Genomic DNA, 20,708 nt, shown 5'->3' with positions numbered 1-20,708 from the left:
GATGATCTTTAAGGTCCCTTCCAACCCCCCAAATTACAGGATTCTGGGATTTTATGATCATTTTCCCCCCTGGATCTTCACCCCCACTCAGCCATGCTCTCCCAGCATGGAGAGTTAGGGTTGATGTCCCAACTCCTTCCACATAGGAAAACAGCTCCTTTCTCCTTTCTCTTTTCTTCCTCCACTGTTCTTGGGGTGCAGGTGCTTTCCCTCCTGCTCTCATCTCCCAGTATCTGTGCCAGTCAAGCAGTGAAATCGCCTCCTGTCTTTTGTGCTGCCTGAGGTCGCCCAAGGAACTCAGGCAGAGGTCCCACTGCAAGTTAAGCTAAACACAAAATGCTTATTAGAAGCTCTTCCTCCCCAGCTGTCCAGGTCTCCTAATAAATGCATGGTTTTCTCTTGGAAGCTTCTCAAGGTTTATTTTTGAAACAGTCTGTATTTGATTAAAGTTTTGTTTTGTTTTGCTTTGTTTCAAGAGGAACTTAAAAGGGCCATCAGCCTGTAAACATAAATATTCCCATTCTTTCACTGATTCTTTGCATTTTTCTGGGTTTGCTAATGAAAGAGGTTTCAGCAGGGCAAGTCTCTGTGATGTGGGAGCATCCTCCACTGACCACCCTTTAAGGGGAGAAAGTTTCCCTAATTTCCAATCTAAACCTTCCCTGGTGCTAATTGAGGCCGTTCCCTCTCCTTCCCTGGGAGCAGAGCCCGACACCACCGGCTGTGCCCTCCTGTCAGGGAGTTGTGCAGAGCCAGAAATTCCCTCTGAGCCTCCTTTTCTCCAGGCTGAGCCCCTTCCCCAGCTCCCTCAGCCTCTCCTGGTGCTCCAGAACCTTCTTCAGCTCCGTTCCCTTCCCTGAACATGCTCCAGCCCCCCAGTGTTGTCACAAGGAGCCCAAAACTGACACCAGGATTTGAGGTGTGGCCTCACCAGTGCCCAGCACAGGGGACGGTCCCTGCTCTGTTCCTCCTGCTGGCACAAGACGTGACCTCACAGCCCTGGTTTTTATTTCCCCCTCTCCCTGCAGGTTATAACTGAGTAGCCCTTATGACCAACATGAGCTGGAGCTTCCTCACCCGCCTGCTAGAAGAGATTCACAATCACTCCACCTTCGTGGGGAAGGTCTGGCTCACCGTGCTCATCGTCTTCCGCATCGTCCTGACGGCGGTGGGGGGCGAGTCCATCTACTCCGATGAGCAGAGCAAGTTCACCTGCAACACCAAGCAGCCGGGCTGCGACAACGTCTGCTACGATGCCTTCGCGCCGCTGTCGCACGTCAGGTTCTGGGTCTTCCAGATCATCATGATCTCCACGCCCTCGGTCATGTACCTGGGCTACGCCATCCACAGGATCGCCCGCTCGGCCGAGGAGGAGAAGAAGTTCAAGGGGTTCAAGAAGAAGAAGCAGTTTGCCCTGAACTGGCAGGCCGTGCGCAACATGGAGGACGCCATGGAGGCCGACGAGGAGGAGCCCATGATCTCCGATGACGCGGCCGAGCACGAGAAAGACAAGGCCAAGCCCAAGTGCAAGGAGCAGCAGAAGCATGACGGGAGGAGGCGTATCCAGCAGGAGGGACTGATGAAAATCTACGTCTTCCAGCTCCTCACCCGGGCTTCCTTCGAGGTTTGCTTTTTGATAGGGCAGTATTTGCTCTACGGCTTTGAGGTGGAAGCTTATTACGTCTGCAACAGGGTCCCTTGTCCCCACACCGTGGACTGCTTTGTGTCCCGGCCCACGGAGAAGACCATCTTCCTCCTGGTGATGTACGTGGTGAGCTGCCTGTGCCTGCTGCTGAACATGTGCGAGATGTTCCACCTGGGATTCGGGACCATCCGCGACGCCATCCGCAACCGGAAAATCAACAGCTTCCGGCAGCCCCCCTACAACTACGCCTACCCCAAGAACATCTCCTGCCCTCCCGAGTACAACCTGGTCGTCAAATCCGAGAAGTCCACCAAGATCCCCAACAGCCTGATGGCCCACGAGCAGAACTTGGCCAACGTGGCTCAGGAGCAGCAGTGCACCAGCCCGGACGAGAACCTGCCGGCGGATCTGTCCACGCTGCACAAACACCTGCGGGTGGCCCAGGAGCAGCTGGACATCGCCTTCCAGAGCTACAGCAGCACCCAGGCCAACACTCAGCCCTCTCGGACCAGCAGCCCCGCCTCGGGGGGCACCGTGGTGGAGCAGAACAGGGCCAACACCGCCCAGGAGAAACAAGGTGCTAAACCCAAGGCCTCCCTGGAGAAAGGCAGCTCCAGCAGTAAAGACGGGAAGACGTCTGTGTGGATATAACTCCATCAGGAAGGCGAGAGGGCAGCGTGAGCGGGGCTTTTATTTTGGTTTGTTTCTGGTTTTCGGTGTTATCTCGCGTTTGTTTCGCAGGGCACGATTTTTGCGTGGAAGCCAAGAGAGTACAAGGAGTTTCAGACCAATTTAATGCTGTCTTCCAGTGCGTTAACAAAAGACATTTCTTCCCTGTTTCCAACGTGTTCTCCAGCTGGGAACCTCCGGTGGGTGACAGGAACCTCCAGAGAGTAACAGCAAACCCCCCACACCTCCCAGCCCCTGGGTCACCAGCGGAGCCCCCGGCAGAGACTGGACAATGCACTGCGGTGGAAGGGGAGCTGCTGGTGGCTCAGGAGGGAAGTGAGGCTGACAGGGATCAGCCACCCTCCCGCATAGCAAGGCTCAAGTGCTGCAGGCCAGGCAGTGTTTAATTACTAAATACCCTTAATCAAATTAATTTCTGATCCTTTGGTAAGAAAACCACTGAAATACTGTGCGGACCTTGGTGGCAGGCTCACAGCTGATGGCCTGCCCGGGCTGGCAGATGCCAAAGAAGGACTCGTTGGATGCTGTGAGCCAGAGCTGGCACCCGTGTCAGGTCTGGGGCAGGAACACAGCGACTGCCTCACACAGGGAGACCTAAAACCAGCACAGGGCTGAAGGTTTCATCTTCTCTTCCTCTGCATTGGAGCAAAAATCTGCTCCAAACCCTCTGGAGCAGGAGTGAGCAGTGACATTGCGTCCTACTGGTGCCTGTGTAGCACTTGCTACAGATGTGATGGGAATTGTTGCAGTTTCAGAGTTTTTAACAAACTGCTGCTTCACATCATCACAAAGTGCCTTTATGCAGGAAAACAAAAGCGTAAAGGTTTTAGGCTCCTTTACTTGCTGAATTTTAAGACGATCGACATCAGCAAATTTGTTTTCCTGATTAATTGAGGAAAAAGCACTGTTGGCAAATTTGTTTTTCTGCTTAATGAAACCCTTATAAATAGTGGCAGGTGGCAGATCTATGCATAGTGTGTCTCTGGTGTGTGTGTGTGTCCATGTGTAGATACAGACACGTATGAACACGTGCGTGTGAACGTAGGCATAGAGAGATAGGTGTAAACATAAAATATCAACCCTCTGCTCCTTCTAGAGCCTCCCACCTCCCCTGAGGAAACCCAGCTGCTCCAGGACTGGGGCTGATCTCACCCTGGGGGTTTCAGCCTCCAGCCCCACCTGGGGAACTGGGAGGGGTCCCACACTTGCTGGGGGGGGCTTTGCAGAAGATCTGGCTTCAGTGGGGACAGGATCAGGACAATAGCAGGAAGCTTTTCCTGAGTTTATGAGGAATTTTTTCAGCTGGGCCTGACTTCAGGGTGGTTTTCATGCACTTACAGTACTTTGGGTGTGTGTTAAAATCAAGCTGCTGAGCTGCAAGGTTCCTACTGTTCTTTGTCAGAGGGTGGTTTCATCACCACCACCACGGGGAACCCAGAGAGGCAGAGCCTACAAGAGCAAACCTATTGCAAAAGAAGTAAATTCTCCCTGAACACTGCACTCCCTGTGCCAAGCTGTTCCCTCAGGCTGTGCCAGGATTTCTTATCCATGGGATATTCATGGCTTCTCTCTGGACATCACTCTCATGTCCTTAAGATCAGGCCCTAAAAGCCCAGAGGATGCCTGTTCCCCAAGTGTCCAGCCCTTTGGCCATTCTTGGGAGCAGGCAGAGAATTTGGATATGCCCTTCATCCCCTGGGAACTTCAGCTGAGCTGTGTGATGCATTAGAGGGCAGTCCTGGAAGCAAAAAAAAAAAAAAAAAAAGTAGAATTAAAAGGAAAGCAGAGAAATATCCCACGAAATGGGATACAGCAGCAAATATTCATCTTTGTGGCTTTGTGTAGCTGTCTGGGGAATGTTTCCAGGCTTGCTCCTGGTCCTGCTGAAGGCATTGGTAAAATGCCTGGAATGCTGTTTGCTCTTGCTTCCCCTCTCAAATGGGGTGACTGGAGCCAGGAGGAGGATCAGCACAGCAGCACTCAGTAGTGACATCCATCCATCCCCTTCTGCTGGGAATTTTGCAGGAAAGGCTCAGAAAGGTCACACCGTGTTGGTGGGGAGACAAACATATCCAACTGCTCTGTTTGTCCTTGTCCCACGTGTGGGAATGTGCTCTCTGCTGGCTGGGGACGTGCTGGGCAGAGCAGGAGAGGCTGGGTGCTCACAGGGCTGCTGTCACCTGGAAAAAATGCCTGCAGGGTCACAGCCCAGGCTGCTGGGGAGGAGAGAGAGGTGATCCTGGGTGGAAATTTGTTCCCTGGTCACTGCAGCTGTCCAGGGCACGAGCTTATCCTCTACATCAGTGGGACTTCTCTTTTATTCCCAGCCTTGTGTCCCATGGGAATCTGTGTGTATTTAAAGTCGTGATCTCAAGGGAAGGATGGAAACTCTGAGGATAACCATGGCTGGATGCTGCCTGGGTTCTTCTGATTCCTTTTCCGTGAGCAACGATACCACAGCCCCAGATAAACTCGTGCTTCCCACACGATGCTGGAAGGCAGCGTGCCCTGCAGGAGCTGGGAGTTTGGATTTCTCCTGCCCCTACCAGCGACACCTCCCTCAGCACCATTCATGGTCTGAGCACTTCGTGGTGACTCAGACCTGCCCCTCAGCTCCTGCTGACCTGCAGATCCCCCCGTGAGTCACCACACCACCGGGGATAGGAATGTGACTCCCTCGCAAATGCTCCAGGAAAAAATCTTGGCAAACGCCTCGCCGTGAGGAAAGCGGGAGGCAGATTTGAAGCCAGAACCCCCCCAAACCTGGTCACAGAGACCTGATCAACTCATTAAACCCAGTCTAGACAGCAGGGCTAGCAACTGCTGCCCCAACAAAACCCCAGCAGTGCCCATGGGAGGAGATTCCAGGTTCAGAGCAGGAGGGTGGGAAAAGACCATGGAATTTGCCAACTTGCCACCATCAAACAGCTCCCTCAAGGGTGACGTGAACCCCCTCTCTGCACCCCCATGGAGACATGGAGAAGTCTCATGCCTTTAACCTCTGCATATTTTGTCTGTTTGGAGACTGTTTTCCCCCTCAAATCTGCTTTAAGCTGAACATCTCCAATCTCATCAACCTTTCTCCAAGGGCTGCTTTTCTAGAGTTTTTTTCCCTGTTGGGACCAACACCAGCCACCTCACTCATGTCTTCCCAGCAACGTGGTCCTTGTGCCAACTTCTCTCCCTGCACTCTGGTCCTCCCAGTCTCCTGCAGGCCTGGGGATTGCTCCCCTCCCCAGATGTGTGGAATTCCCCAGACAGAATCTTCCTGCCCTCCTTCAAACTCCCTTTTTACTATCACACAGTGAGCCCAGGGGGCTCTGAGTGACCCGTGGGTCCTGCAGAGGGTTTGGATCCTCCTCCCAGCTGGTGTCACCCTCACATCTCATCCGCACATGCTGCTTTCTGCAGGGAGAGTCAATAACTGCAGTATTGACGAGTACCAGACCCAGGGCAGACTTGGGGGATCAATAACCCCCTCGTCGGGCAGGGACACAGGGTAACCACCCCCAGCCCTGCTCAGCCCTCAGGCCTGGAGTAGTTCCCTGCATAACATCCCTTCCCAATGGGAGCTGATCCTGCCTTCCCATGTTTCCCAAGGACTCAAGCACAGGGGTGTATTCCCAGCAGGAACACTCTGATGTCAGGGAGGCAAAGTTGCCTGGGAGGTCCCAGCCAGCCTGGAGGACACTGCTGATCCTCTGAGCCTGGGCAGGAGGGATCCCAGTTCTCCCAGATCCCCTCTGGGCTGCACACAGGAGCCAGCAGGGGTCAAACAGCCCTAAAACCAGAAAATATTATTATTATTGTTATTATTATTATTATTGTTGTTGTTATTATTATTGCTACATATACTGATTTGCTCACTTCCGCCCTTCTTCCTCCACTCTGTGACCTATAAACCTTTTAGGACGTTGGGTTTCACCACTGAGTCACTGCCACAAAGGTGACCAAATGCAATGATGACTCTGCAGGAATGACTCCTTTCAGGGCAGGAGTCCCTTCCTTTATCCTGTCAGTTGGGGCAGGAAAAGGATAGAGCAGCAAAATATTCACAGCCACAAGCAAAATCCTCACCACAACTGTTCTGAACTCAACCAGCAGCTCGAGGAAATTCATTTAGAGGGTGAAGTGTCAGCCACGGAAGAAATGCCAATGGTATAATTAATGCTTTGCTTTTATTTTTGTGTTTTCTCCAGGTAGCAGTTTTGTCCACACACAAGACAGGTTTAGCTTTGTGGCTGAACTAATCATAAACGTTGACTTTCTCGCTAAACTTGGTCAGATAAAGTGCCCACACTTATATTTCTTTTCTTACCATTCAGGGCCAGGAATGTCCCACAAAAGCCAGATTACCTTCTTGCTTGCATTGCATTCCACTGGGAAATACTTGAACTTAACTCAAGGCCATAACCAGTCTGTGCTGTTACAAAGTGTCTGGGATAGGTTTTTTTGTTTTGTTTTGGGTTTTTTTGATTTTTTTTTTTTTTTTTTTTTTAATGTACTAACTGTATTTGTACTAGAAATTTTTGGAGTATGAGGTTGAATCTGTAAGTATTTTTCAGTGTAAATGTTACACCTGGGCTGTAGTTAGAATATTAAACACTGGTCAAAAGGGAAAGGGACACCAGTCCAACTCAACTGTGGCTATTCCACACCCATTACTAATAAAATGGAATAAAACTTACATTTTGTTACAGTACAGAAAACGTGTGGTGCTTGCTTGAGAAGGGCCCTGAGTGATGAGAAGAAATCCTTCTCCATCTCTGATTTGCCTGTTTTAGCCACGTAGGAGCTCTGTTTGCCCTGATATGGCTACAAATCATCACAAAATAGTTTTGCCTTAAGAAGCGTTTGACCTCCGCGGTGTTTGGGATGCGTTGTCTCCCTGATGAATCACTGCCTGCAGATCCCTCAGACACAGAGCTCAAACTGCTGAGGGAAGCCTGGGCTGTCAAAAGCAAGAAAACTTCAGGGAATCTGGGAGAAACTGATGATTCAGGCCGAGCAAACGATGGGAAAGCACTTTGTGAGAGAGCTTGGCTTTCTGACCGCCGTGGTCTCCGCTCCTCCCGTTAAATCACAGACACTGTTTACTCACAACCCCTCTCCAAATGTCCTCAGGAAAAGAAATTTTGCACTCAAACATGCATTTTTTTCTGTTTCTCTGGGATCTGAGCTGAGTTGACAAGTTCTTTGGCAAGAGCAGGACGTGGTTCCACCAAGAGACAGAGAAGAGCCAAGGCCAGGTTGGATGGGGCTTGGAGCAGCCTGGTCTGGTGGGAGGTGACCTAGGGGTTGATCCCGATTCATAGAGGGAAGAATGGCAGAAGCAGCCCCCATCCAGCAGTATTTTGGGAACAGGCAGAGCAATTGCAACCCCTCCCACTTCTTTGGAAAGCCAGACTAAAATTGCCAGTGCCTCTCCAGCTCTCTCTGGGATCACAGCACCCATCATTTTCACTGGCTGCTCCTCGCTGCAGGCAGAATTCCAGTCACAGCATCCCACTTGCTCCTAATCCCTCCTCCCAGGAAAATGCAATAACAGCTGTCCCTTCCCCTCTGTCCCACCAGCAGGAACCACAGAGCCCTTAAGGCTGGCAAAACCCTCTAAGTTCATCGAGTCCAACCATCAGCTCAGCACCACAACCACTAAACCCCGTCCCCAGGTGCCACATCCACGTGGTTTTTAAACATTTCCAGGGATGTCGATCCCACCACTTCCACGGCCAACCTGTTGTAATGTCTGGCCACTCTTTCAGTGAAGAAATTTTCCCTAATATCCAATCTAAACCTCATCCAGTGCAACTTCAGGCCGTTTCCTCTGTCACTTGTTCCCTGGGAGAAAAGACTGATGCCCGCCCTCCTTTCAGAACGGCCCTTGTGATGCATAAATTCACTCCCTCCAAGCTGCCACTTTGCTCTATTCCTGCCTCCTGTCTGTTGTCCTTGCAATTTCCCTCTATCATCACTGGTTTTGCATTTCCCAGGCCTGCCACAACCCATGCTTTTCTCTCCAAAATTGTGGTATATTGTCCCAGAAGTGCTGCTGTGGTTTACCACAGCCCTGTGTCCCAGCTGCCTCTGGCTGACCTCCCAGGGCACAGCTCGGGAAATATTTGATGCACAGGGTTTGAGAGGAATAATTGCAGCTCACGTGGGTTTGTGCATGAGGATTTGTGCTTAAAACCCCGAGAAAAAGCTGGAGAAAAATGAGTTTATTATGCCAGCATTAACCTGCAGGGCTGGCTGCAGAGGTTATCCCTGGTGAGGATAAGTTATTGACAAACAGATGCCAAGGATGAGCCCTCACAAGTGGGAGCCTCGGGCTGTGCAGGGTTTTGGGCAGTGGGAGAGCAGAGAGTGGAAAGCTGATGGAGCAGGAGGCTGCTGGCAGCTTGTGCAACCACCCCAGGGCTGCTGAGGGACAGGGAGGGAATCTGTGTCCTTTGTCACCACCTTCTGAGCTGTGGGAAGGGATCCTGAGCCACCCTGACACATCTCACTGGATCAGAGGTGTTCTACTGAGGAGGGAATTTGTGTCTTGTCACCCTGGGCCACCAGCTCTCCTTCCAAAAACAGCCCTAGAAATTACAAAGCTGGTGAGGGATGATCCATCAGGAGCAATATCAGAATCCCAGAATGGTTTGGGCTGGAATAGACCTTAAGGATCACCTCGTTCCAACCCTCTGCCACAGGCAGGGACACCTTCCACTAGAATTCCACACCTTCCACTAGAAATGAATCTCATGGAAGCTCTGGGAATTGTGTTGTCGCTCCCACCAGGCTTCAGGTCCCCCATTTTTAGTGAAGACAGGCACACGGTCATTGAGGGCTGGCACAAACCTTCCCAGGGCTCTCGGGGTTGCAGGTCTCAGTCACACCATGGATTGGCTCAAACCATCCCCTGAGCTGATCTAATGCACTAAACTGGCAGAGTTGTAGACACTGAAATGTTTCAATATGACTTTACTGGCTGCATAACTCCAAGAGAAAAGAAAAGCAAACACAGAGGGAAAGGAATAAAAGCAGGTAGGAAGTGGTAAAACAAAGTCTCCAACTGGCTGCCTGATTGTCTTCCATTTTCATTTTTATTTCTCTTGCTGCTCTTGCAAATACCTGTATCTGTTTGATACAACACCTGGGGTGGTTGGGAATGCAGGGAGACGGCAAAGGGCTGCTGTCACTCTATTAGGAACGGCGTGGAGAGAACGACACAGACTCTCATGGAGTCAGAACAGGAGAATCTTTTTAGTTTATTGCTTCAGGTCTCTTTATAGACCGATACGTGGAAAGTACAGAAAGGAAACTCTTATTGGTTAGTAAACCACTACATCACCATCATTGGTCAGTGGTGCACACCACCCCCTGACTTTCTCCTGCAAAGAAAACAAGAGACAGACAACAACACCTGCAAGGGCTGTTTTCTGTCTTTGAGGATTGTTTTTAAATCCTCCCATGAATTTCTCAGGCTAGCTCTCAGGCAGGACTGAGAGCTATGTGGCCTGTAATTACTACAGGCACTCTGGTTCAGATTTAGCATCCATAGGCTGCCTGTGGGATGGCCACTGATGATCCCCACAGATTGGTGGTGAAGGAGGGATGTGGAACAGGCAAAAAACCCACAAAGTTGGATCCAGATGTGGGTCCATGGTGCCTGTCGGACTCTGGAGCTCCACCCCAGCTGTTCTTCCAAAGAGGTGATTTTCCCTCCTTCTCCCAGCCCTTCAAAAAGCAAACCCAGCTCCTGCTCTGGGTATATTCCCACATCCAGGGTGAGAAAAGAACCACCCTGGGCATCAGCTCCGTGCTCCCTCAGCTGCCTCAGAGCCAGGCAGGTTCCCTCAGCCCCGCTTTGGACACACAGCTCGTGCCAGCGGGCACATGCCAAGGTCACCTCGAGTCACCTCTGCCCACATCTCTATTTCTCCACCTGCAGGGCCCGCCCCGAGTTCCAGGGTGGACACCCCACATCCCTCAGCACTGCTGGGACACGGGGATGTGTGATAAGGTTATCACTGTGGGGCACAAGGGGAGAGCCCAGGGCCAGCTGGGTGAGCTCACAGCGCCTTTCCATCTCCTGGAAAACGAGTCTCCCTTCACTCAGGGCTTTAGGAGCGGTGGGTTTGTGCTGGTGCTGCCTGTGCTGGAGGTTTGAGCGGGGTCATTCGGGGCCAGGCTATCCCCCTGCCCGGGGAGCCGCTCGTGTGCCGGCGCTGGCAGCGGGAAGGGGCAGGATGGCCCCAAAGCGAACCGCAGGCGCTGGAGAAGGGGAATCGCAAATGACAGGGCTGACTCACGGCTGTTCCTCGGACATGAGGCATGAATTCCAGCGGAACGAGCCGCAGCCAGACCCGGAGCTATCCGGGCCCTTCAGACCGCACTTCCCAGAGAACCAGAAACATTCCAGAGGCAGGGAAACAGCGCTTCAGCTCCATGATTTGAACTGGGGGGGTTTAACACAGGGATTCCCCATCCCTGGAAATATTCAGGAAAGATCAGTTTGGACTGAGGCTCTGAGCAACCTTATGGATTGAACATGTCCCTGCTCATTGCAGGGTGTTGGACTAAATGACCTTTAAAGCCATTCCATGATTCCATGATTTTATTCCCATGCAATGCTTAGCAGAAACTCCCACTGCCAAACATTATAATTTACTCCAATCCAGTGCCGCTGATAATTTCTCCAAGGGTGTTAAAAGAGGATAGAGGGCAGCTGGTGAGTCCTGTGGAAACAAAACAGTGGAAAACAGGAACCTTTGGAGTCTCTTTTCCACCCTGACAGCGAAAATGTACCTAGAGGAGAACGGCTCTGTGCTCTGTTTGCAGCACCCTGTGGATTTTAGGCTCGGCAGAAGCAGGAATGGAGATGTTTAGGGAAGGACTGGACGTGGCACGTTAGTGCCGTGGTCTAGTTGACATGGTTGGACTCGATGACCTCGGAGGTCCTTTCCAGCCTGACTAATTAATTCTCTAATTAAATGTGGAGCAGCCGGGACAGGGAGAATTGGGCTGGGCAGTCCCCGACGGCGCCCACAACCAACCCGCGGGACGTGCGAGCGCTCTGGGCTATTCCCCTCGCTCGCTCCATGGCCGGGGAACCCAGGGAAGGCCGTGGGGGTTCCCAAATTCCTCCTTTGGGATCGCGGGGAGCGCCCGGCCCCGCTCGGTCCCGGGGGCGCGGCCAAGTGCGGGGGCGTGGCCATGGGGACATGGGCGTGGCCACGACACAGCGAGTCCGCTGGAGGGGAGTGGTCTGGGTGGAAAGGGGGCGTGGCCACGGGATTGGGGCGTGGTTTTACGGAAGGGGCGGTCCCGGCGGCGCCCCGGCCCCGCCAGCAGGTGTCGCCCTCCCGGCGGACACACACAAGATGGCGGCGGCGGCGGCGGGCGGCGGCGGCGGCGGGGGCGGCGGGGGGGGCCTCCGACGGCGCCGCCATGTTGGTGAGGGCAATAACGGCGCCCGGGCTGCGCCGGTTGTGCCGGGGCCGGCGGGGCGCGGCCCCCGCCTGTTTCCCGCTGGGCCGGGCGCTGCTGGGCGTGCGGGGCGCCGAGGCCGCCGTGTTCCTGCAGGGGCTGCTCACCAATGACGTCACGCAGTTGGTGGGGGCGGGCGACGCCCCCCCCGCACTCTATGCGCACGCGCTGAACGTTCAGGGCCGCTGCCTGTATGACGTCATCCTTTACAGGTGAGACAAAGTGGCGCGGCCGGGGTGGGGGGGAGCTGGGAGACACCATTGTGGAATAGCGGGGGGTGACTCCTGTCACCGCCGTGTGACATTTCCGGCTTAAATTTCTACATCAGTGTGGAAAAAAACGCATCCTCCGTGTGTGTTTGCCTTGATGCAGGCGCTGTGGCTCACTGCAGCAGAGGAGTGTGGTGGCCGTAATATCCCCACGTGTGGAGATTGACTGTGCCTGGAGCCAGGCTGGGAGAGCTGGGGGTGCTCAGCTGGAGAAGGCTCCAGGGAGACCTCAGAGCCCCTTCCAGGGGGACAGATGGGATATTGGGAAGGAATTATTCCCTGTGAGGGTGCCCAGAGCAGCTGTGGCTGCCCCTGGATCCCTGGAAGTGTCCAAGGCCAGGTTGGATGGGGCTTGGAGCAGCCTGGGATAGTGGAAGGTGTCCCTGCCCATGGCAGGGGAGGAACTGGATGAGCTTTAAGGTCCCTTCCAACCCAAATCCATTCTGGAATTCTGTGTCACAGCCAAACGAAGCTTCTCTCCCAGCTGAAATTCCCTTCACTGTAGGTAAGGATAGAGAATTCCACGTGGCCAGAGCTGTTTCTGCCCCTGGGAGAAGTGAGGGCAGTGTTTGCTAGGAAGGAGTACAGCAGGTGGCCTAAACAGTTCAGGTATTTCTCTGTGGGGATGTGGGTGCTGCTCCCTGTGTGCCACAGAAACTTCCCAGATTTCTGGATTTGCACCAGCATCCAAATAAAAACCCAACTTTGGCTCCTGCTGCTGTGGATCTTTGTTTTCCTGACCTTTGGGGTGTGACTTTTTTTAGGCTCCACAGGAGCACAGCAGAGGAGCCTCACATCCTGCTGGAGTGTGACAGCAGCATTCTGGATTCCATCCAGAAACACCTGAAACTCTACAAGATCCGCAGGAAAGTCACCATCTCCCCCTGCCCTGACCTCTCCCTGTGGGCTGTCATCCCTGAGGACACCAGTTCCCTCCCAAAACGTGCAGACCAGGCTCTGCTCTTAACTCCTGACCCCAGGGCAGAAGTCATGGGCTGGAGACTGATTGCAAAGAAAGGAGCAAATCTGTCAGAGATTATCCCTGGGAGCCAAGTTGGAGACGTTCAGGATTACCACAGGCACAGGTATAAACAAGGTAAAGCCAAGCCCTGTTTTGCACTATGGATTTTGGGAGTCCACATGCTGATATAAGGCAGGAATAAGTTATAAACCCTTCATTCTTAAGTTGTAATGCATTTAATTTGTTAATTAATAGGTGTATTAATTGCTGCTCTGAGTATTAAAGCGACCTGGTGGTTATAATTCTGTCTGGTGGCAATGTTTGGGTATAATTTTCTGTTACTCAGATTATGGGGATTGGTCAGGAATGCTAGAAGAGAAGCCAGGGTTATTAATTTCCTTAGAAAGCAGCGTCTGTGGTTTTGAGTAATTTTGATTATTTTGGGATGACGCACAGCCCTGGTGCTTGGCTTGTTGTTGAGGAAGGAAAAGGAAACACCCAGACTTGGTTTCCTAAAAATTTTGTGGCTGGATTTGCCAAGTTAACTCCAAGGCCAAGGAGGCTGGGCAGGGATCTCAGTCCTGGAAGCCCCAGTGCCTTTAATTTTAGTGTGTCCATGCTGATAAATGATTAAATTAATTAGCAGAGGGCAAGGTGATGGTCCTGTGCTGAAACTGGGATCTGTTAGGGTTGGAAACCCAAACCAAGAATGAGTCCAACAGTTCAGAGCACAAGTCTAACGAGTCTGGCTTTGTTCTTGCCCTAGGGATTCCCGAAGGGGTGAAAGATCTCCCCCCTGGAGTCGCCCTCCCGCTGGAATCCAACCTGGCCTTCATGAACGGCATCAGCTTCACCAAAGGCTGCTACATCGGGCAGGAGCTGACAGCCAGGACCCACCACATGGGCGTGATCCGCAAGCGGCTGCTGCCCGTCACCTTCCCGGCGCCCCTTCCCAGCACCGGCATTCCCGAGGGCGCTGAGATCCTCACCGAGTCGGGAAAACGCGCTGGGAAGTTCCGTGCTGGAGGAGGAGAGCTCGGGATAGCCCTGCTGAGGCTGGCTCATGTGAACGAGCCGCTCTGCATCCACCTGGGAGGGGACAGAGTGAAGCTCAGCGCCAGCACACCCGAGTGGTGGCCGAAAGCTGCTGCTAAATAGAGGAGGGAGCACCATCTGCCTTAGGGAGAGGCTGGGTTGTGTGGGGAATTTGGGAATTCCTGGGAATTGCTGTTTGAGGTGTTTGATCCTGCAGGATTCCTCAAATTGGAACTAAACAGCTGGAACCCAAAGCTGTGGCAGATCAGTGGGTTGGGTCTTCCACTGAGTGCTGTGGAGAGACAAATCCAGGGAATTGCACCTTTTCCTGAGGGTAATCCCCACTTTCTTAGGGGTGCCGTGAGCTGTTGGGTTGGTCCCTGTGTATTTAGGGAGTGCCCTGTGTTGCTGGGTTGGGCCCTGGATGGATCTCCTGGCCAACACTCACTCCCTCAGACTGTGTTCCGTGTGTGTTCCAGCTGAAGCAATGGGATCAGGAGTTTCCCTGTTCCATGCACTGATTTTTTTCAGTTCAGAATAACCATTCTTTGGTATTATAATTTTATTCCTTCTTTTTTGAGTGGAGATCATGCTGCTCTTACTAAGATGTATTCTCAGGCTGAAGTCTTTTTGCTGCAAATTGCTCCTTGCATTGAGCTTCTTAAACTTGCTGATGGGGCTAGCATTTCTTCCCACCACTGGAATTGTGCTCAGGAAGGGGAACAGCTTGAGCTTCATGTGTCAGACCTTGATTTTAGCTCATCCCACCTGGGAAAGAAAGGTCTCAAACCTCCTGGTCCTGTCTCCTGCTTTGGTGCCAGGGGAGGGAGCACAGTTCCTCTAACTCCCTTCACTCAAACCATTTTTTGGGAGAGGAAAAGGATGTTTTCAATGCCACGTGTGCTGGATTAGCCTGGCCTTCCTGAGGGAGGATTTTCACCATGTTGTGGCTCTGCACCTCTGACTCTGTACCCCTCACACCCTGTCCCTGCTGCCACCTGCAGCTGAGGTTTTCTCCATCCACCACCCCGAGGGTTTTCAGAGCAGCCCAATGCCTTGGCATTTATTTGCTTCTTTTTTTTTCTGGCTGCCAACACTCTTCTGCTTCCCCAATTTTTCTTCTTGCTGCAATATTCCGTCTCTTCTTCCAAAGCCAACCAGCTCTGTACCTCCGGACCCTGTCAACCTGCAGTGGTTTATAGGAACCCATTGTATTTTTGTATTGCAATAAATCCATTACACAATGAGAGAGCTGCCCAGGTGAGATCCCATTTTGTCCAAAAAAAAAATAAATAAAAAAATAGCCTTTGCATGAATATTTGTAACAAAACCCGTCCAAAATCACATTCTGCCTCTGTTTCAGTGTTACTGTGAAAGGAATTTGTCTGTAAAAAAATGCTTATATTGATTAAAACTCTATGGTTGCTGCAAAATGATTTTGTGGAATACCTCATGAACTGTTGCCTCTGATTTAAATGCGACATATTGAGATAAGATGCCTTTTTTTTTTTTTGCTTGGTGTGAAGACATACAGCAGAATAAATGCATTTTCAGGTTGTTTGCTGACAAGAACCATGCCTTAGGCTGTTGGTGAGGTGTGGGATTGGTAACAGAGTCCTTTTGCTGAGAAAATAAATTAAACTGGATCCTTCAGAGGCCACAAAGGTGAGACTTCGAAGCCACCCATTGTGCAAAGCCTGCTCAGAATGGTTTTATTGTCCTGGGGTGAGCAGAGCCTGAACAAACACTGAATAAACTCCTCTGTCTGGGGAAGCCCTGAATGTTTTCTGTATCAGACACACGTTTCTTTTGTCTTCCTCACGGTGTTTGAAAGGCTTTTGTTGCTGCCAGCAGCTGCAGGTGGCACAAGGTTAGACACGAGAAGGTGTTTGGTGGCTTCTGGAAAAAAAAAAAAAAGAGGTAGAAATGGAAGGGAGCAGCCCCAATCCATGTTATCCTTAATATTTTTTATTCCCCCTCACAGCCTTCTCCAGCATTAATGGTTTTTTTAGCCAGGTGAATTTGGGTGCAAGAGTTGATTCTGCAGGGATTTTGCTTCTCTGAGAGCCATGGAATTACTAAGGCTGGAAAAGACCTCTTGGATCATCAACTCCAATCATTAACTGATCCATGGCCCCAAGTGCCACATCCACCCATTTTTTGGACACTTCCAGGGATGGTGACTCCACCACTTCCCTTGGCAGCCAGTTCAGGGCTTGGACTTTCCAGTGAGGAAATTTTTCCTGAGCACCACCACGGTGCCCAAGGAGGTTCTCAGGTGAGATTCCAGCCTCAATCCAAACAGCTGGAAAATGTGGGGCCCTTCCTGATCCCCTTTTTTTTGTGTGTTCCTCTGCCTCAGTGATGCTTTCTGAGAGAAAAGAGTGGAGTAAACACTTGGAATAACCTGAAATCCCAGTGGGATAAGACAGGAGTCACTGGCAGAGGTTTAAATGCTTTAAATTTAAATGGTTGCTTTCAGGAGAAAGAAGTTCTCATCTTTTTTTTTTTCTGCCTTTATTTATTTTTTTAAATTTTCTAGGAACAGTGCTTGTCTTCATTGTTAGATTTTTTTACCTTCCCTGTCATAGTAAAATGCCAAAAAAAAAATAAAGTTGCCTTGGTGTGGTGGGGAGTCCAGCAAAATGATTGCTTATAGTTCAGTCTAGTCTAATAAATATAAATATAAATATAAATATAAATATAAATATAAATATAAATATAAATATAAATTTATATATATAATATATATAAATATATAAAAATATATAAAAAATATATAAATGCATATAAATATACACATAAATATACACATAAATAATATGACAATATGACACACACACATATACATATACATATACATATATATATATATATATATATTCTACTGCAGGTTATGAAAATCACTGCTATTCTCTATTAAAAACATAATTATTCATAGGGATTCACAGTGCTGTGGCCAGGTTTTGTGTGAGCATCTTCACTCTGAATGACTTTTAAAAGCCCTAATGATATTTGTAGCTTAATAGGAATTTTTTGAGTGGGTTTTTGCTGCTGCTGGACCCTTTCAGGCCTTCAGGAACTGTCCAAAAACTGCCCAGACGAGAGCCAATAATAGGATTTATTCCTCATGGGCTACCTTGGTGCTGCTTTTCCAGGAGGCTCAATTTCTCCTGGGTTTTCAGGGCTGGAAAATTTGGCAGCTTTCATCCCCTTTTCCCTGCTGAAACCACTCTCTGCATGGGCACTGTGGCATTTTGAATGTTATTTTGAGAGGAGGATGTAGCTCCTACTACTTCTAATTTTTGACTTTTTTGGAGCACAATTTCTGCTGGATAGAAACAAAGATAAAACTCCATTTTGGCTTTAAATCCTTTTTTTTACCAACCCATTCCCTGTGTATTATTTTGCTTTTTTTGACAGTGAACCCTTCAAGGAAAAGTCTTGGGGTTTGGTTTTTTTTTCTGTAGCCCGCTGATTTTGAGCCAGCGGAAATAATTTCTGCCTAAACAGTTTTTTGTGGATTTGTATCTGGATTTCCTCTCTTTCCCTCTGTCCAGGCCAAATGAGTGTGGAATTCTGCTGTCTCCTCCTCCCACTAAAATCAGATTTTGTACTTCATTGCTCTTCTGCCACAACTCTGGAAATATTTGGGCTTTCTCTGTTTTCCTTCATCCCTGATTTCTGATCTTTCACGGTTTTGAAGGAGGAAAAAAAAAAGTGGAAACTTCTTATTTTAGTTTTATATATTATTTTATTCTGCAGCTGTGCTGACTTCAGGCAGCTGGGAGGAGCTGGAGGGCGTCTGGGAATGTCATTGGAGGTTTTGGGACAAAAAGCAGAGGGGAAACAGCAACACAGCAAACAAAGGTTGGGTTTTTAGGGAGAGCTGACCTCATTTCCTACTTATTGCTGTGTCAGAAAAGGGAATTAACTTAATATTTGGGGAAGGCTGTGTGCTGTGTGCCACTCACATTCTGTTTTGTTATTCATATTTTGGAGTTTAATTTAAATGAATGTATGTCGGAGGTAGCTTTTGTAATTTTTTTGGATGTGTTTTTTGTGGTTTTTCTTTTTAAATTTAAAATTAAAATTTCTTTTTAAAGTTAAATTTTCTTTTTAAATTTAAATTTAAATGCATCACTTTCTCTTTTTTTTTTCCAGTCTCAAGATTAATAATTCCTGACTAATGATGGACTCCACTTCCCAGCACCCCAGCTAAATTGCATTTTAACTGGGTTTTGTATCATTTTCTTCAGAAAGATGAAGATGGATCCATTTGCCATTTCCATTGTCTCTGGATACATTTATTTGTTGAAATTACATTTGCTCATTTTTTTTTTGTAGGGCTAAAAATAAAGGGGGACGATCAGGATTTATAATCTCAGGCAAAGAATTGCAGGAAAACCATGACTTTATTAAGGAAAAAAAAAGTTTAAAAGGTGATAAAATGCAACTGTCACTGAGATACTTGAAAAAGGCAAGAAGGCAAATCAGCTGAGCATGGAAAAACAAACCTTTACTTAAAATAAACTTAATTCTTAATTCTTTTTATTTCTCCTTCATGGTTGCACAGCTGGGATGGGCCAAGTGCTGCTTTCACTGGGGACACAGGAACAGAAGTGCCACCAAAACCAGAAGTGCACCAAAAACTCGTTAATTCCAGTGAATTATTTGAGATGCCAAACCCCAGAGATACAAGAGGTGTAAAATCCTTTTACTGTGAAATGCGATGGTATTGAATATTTTTATTATCTTAAAGAAATCTAATGATATATAAATATAATATAATATAAATGATCTGTTAATATAGTCTATATAATATAAATATAATTATATAACTATTATATAATTATATAATTTATTGTCTATTAAAGCAATAAAAATTTCCTTTCTGGGTTGTGCTTCCCGATTACAGCTTAAATGGGTTTGGAATATTAAAATATATAATTTATTACTGTATAAGTATAGTGTATATAAACTAATATACAAATATATATACACTTTTATCGTATGTATATATATTAATTTGTTTTATTATTTAATATATATGTATGCAAGTATATAAATATAGTACATACATACAACTATATGCTAATAGAAATAAGAATACATATATACTTATATAAATACAGAATATATAAATATATCCACATGTATTTATTTTTTAATATATATTTTATATGAATAAATACATTTATATATTTTCATATATACTTTATATAATTTATGTATATATTTATACTGATATTCTTTTATGTATATGCACTTTCACACACATATATGGTTTAAATATATATACATATACTTTGATGTATATATTATTATAGTTATATATTTCATATATATACTTTCACACATATATACTTAAAAATATATATAAACATATATACATACATTTATATATTTATACTTACTTTTATATATTTACTTTCACAAACACATTTAAATATATATACACATGCATACTTTTATGTATATATTTTTAATATATATATATTTTTATCGTTTAAAGATATGTACATATATATACACACTGATATATATACTTTTATTGTTATATAATTCTCTATATATTTACTTTTACACATATATATACTTAAAATATATATATGTGTATATATACACATACTTTCACATATATATTTTACTTGTATACTTTAATATATGTACTTCCACCGACACATATAAATAGGTATCTACATATACATTTATATATACCTTTTAATAAATATATACGTTGATACTGAAATTCTTTATCTATACACTTTTACACATATATAGTTTATATATATACACATATATATGTTGATATACACTTTTATAGTTATATAATTTTATATACATGTACTTTTACACATATATATATACACACACATAATTTAATATATCTATTTATACTTCTATACTTTTGTATATGTACTTTCACACATGCATATAAATATATATAAAATATATATATTAATATATACACATATTTATACAATTTAAATGTATATACATATATACACACTTTTATATATATGCTTTTATAGTTATATAATGATATATGTACATTTACACACATATAGACTTTAAATATATATAAAATATATGTAAATAAATATATACATATATACACATATATACTTCAAATATATATAAATATATGTAAAGATATACATATAAACATACTTTTATATATACTTTTATAGTTATGTAATTTTATATATATATTTATACTTATATACTTCTGTATAAGTACTTTCACACAGACATATATACACACATACTTTTATATATATAAATACATATATATATATACATACATACATATACACATACTTTTATATACATACTTTTGAATATCTATGAATAAATTAATTATATATATACACATATAATGTATATGTAAAATATATATAAAATATGCATTTATATATACTTATACATAAATATATAAAAATATATATGAAGTATATATAAAGTGTATTTATTATATATACAATTTTATATATGTAATATATACATAAATATATATATTTATACATATAAATTATATATATTTATTATATATAATAATATATTTTATTATATTATAATAACATTTATTATAATTCTATAAAGATCTACAATTGTATATAAAATATAT

At 46.5% G+C, this 20,708-nt stretch overlaps 2 protein-coding genes across 5 annotated transcripts in view; both read left to right on the top strand.

Moving 5' to 3' along the window:
• Positions 1-7,044, top strand: part of GJC2 (gap junction protein gamma 2) — a 33,585-nt gene extending 26,541 nt beyond the window's left edge. For all 4 annotated transcript variants that reach the window (XM_088060618.1, XM_014256780.2, XM_014256781.2 and 1 more), the window contains exon 2: positions 1,029-7,044. In XM_088060618.1, coding sequence (XP_087916744.1) covers positions 1,049-2,296 — 1,248 coding nt within the window. In that variant the 5' untranslated portion in view covers positions 1,029-1,048 and the 3' untranslated portion in view covers positions 2,297-7,044. The remainder of the gene's footprint in view (positions 1-1,028) is intronic.
• Positions 7,045-11,773: 4,729 nt separating this feature from the next.
• IBA57 (iron-sulfur cluster assembly factor IBA57) lies at positions 11,774-15,513 on the top strand. Its single transcript, XM_005527792.3, has 3 exons — positions 11,774-12,024; positions 12,846-13,177; positions 13,809-15,513. The coding sequence occupies exons 1-3, from the start codon at positions 11,774-11,776 to the stop codon at positions 14,198-14,200; spliced, it is 975 nt and encodes a 324-aa protein (XP_005527849.2). The 3' UTR covers positions 14,201-15,513.
• Positions 15,514-20,708: the final 5,195 nt, after the last annotated feature.

The sequence above is a fragment of the Pseudopodoces humilis genome, chromosome 1 (genome assembly GCF_049639895.1).
Source record: "Pseudopodoces humilis isolate 2021_Gansu_Grassland_sample_001 chromosome 1, ASM4963989v1, whole genome shotgun sequence".
Classification (NCBI taxonomy): Eukaryota; Metazoa; Chordata; class Aves; order Passeriformes; family Paridae; genus Pseudopodoces; species Pseudopodoces humilis.
This window is presented reverse-complemented; position numbering and strand designations above follow the sequence as displayed.

Coding starts and splice junctions, on each gene's coding strand:
- IBA57 (XM_005527792.3), top strand. CDS start 11,774: ATGTTGGTGAGGGCAATAACGGCGCCCGGGCTGCGCCGGTTGTGCCGG. Junction 12,025..12,845: donor TATGACGTCATCCTTTACAG/GTGAGACAAAGT, acceptor GACTTTTTTTAG/GCTCCACAGGAGCACAGCAG. Junction 13,178..13,808: donor CAGGCACAGGTATAAACAAG/GTAAAGCCAAGC, acceptor TTCTTGCCCTAG/GGATTCCCGAAGGGGTGAAA.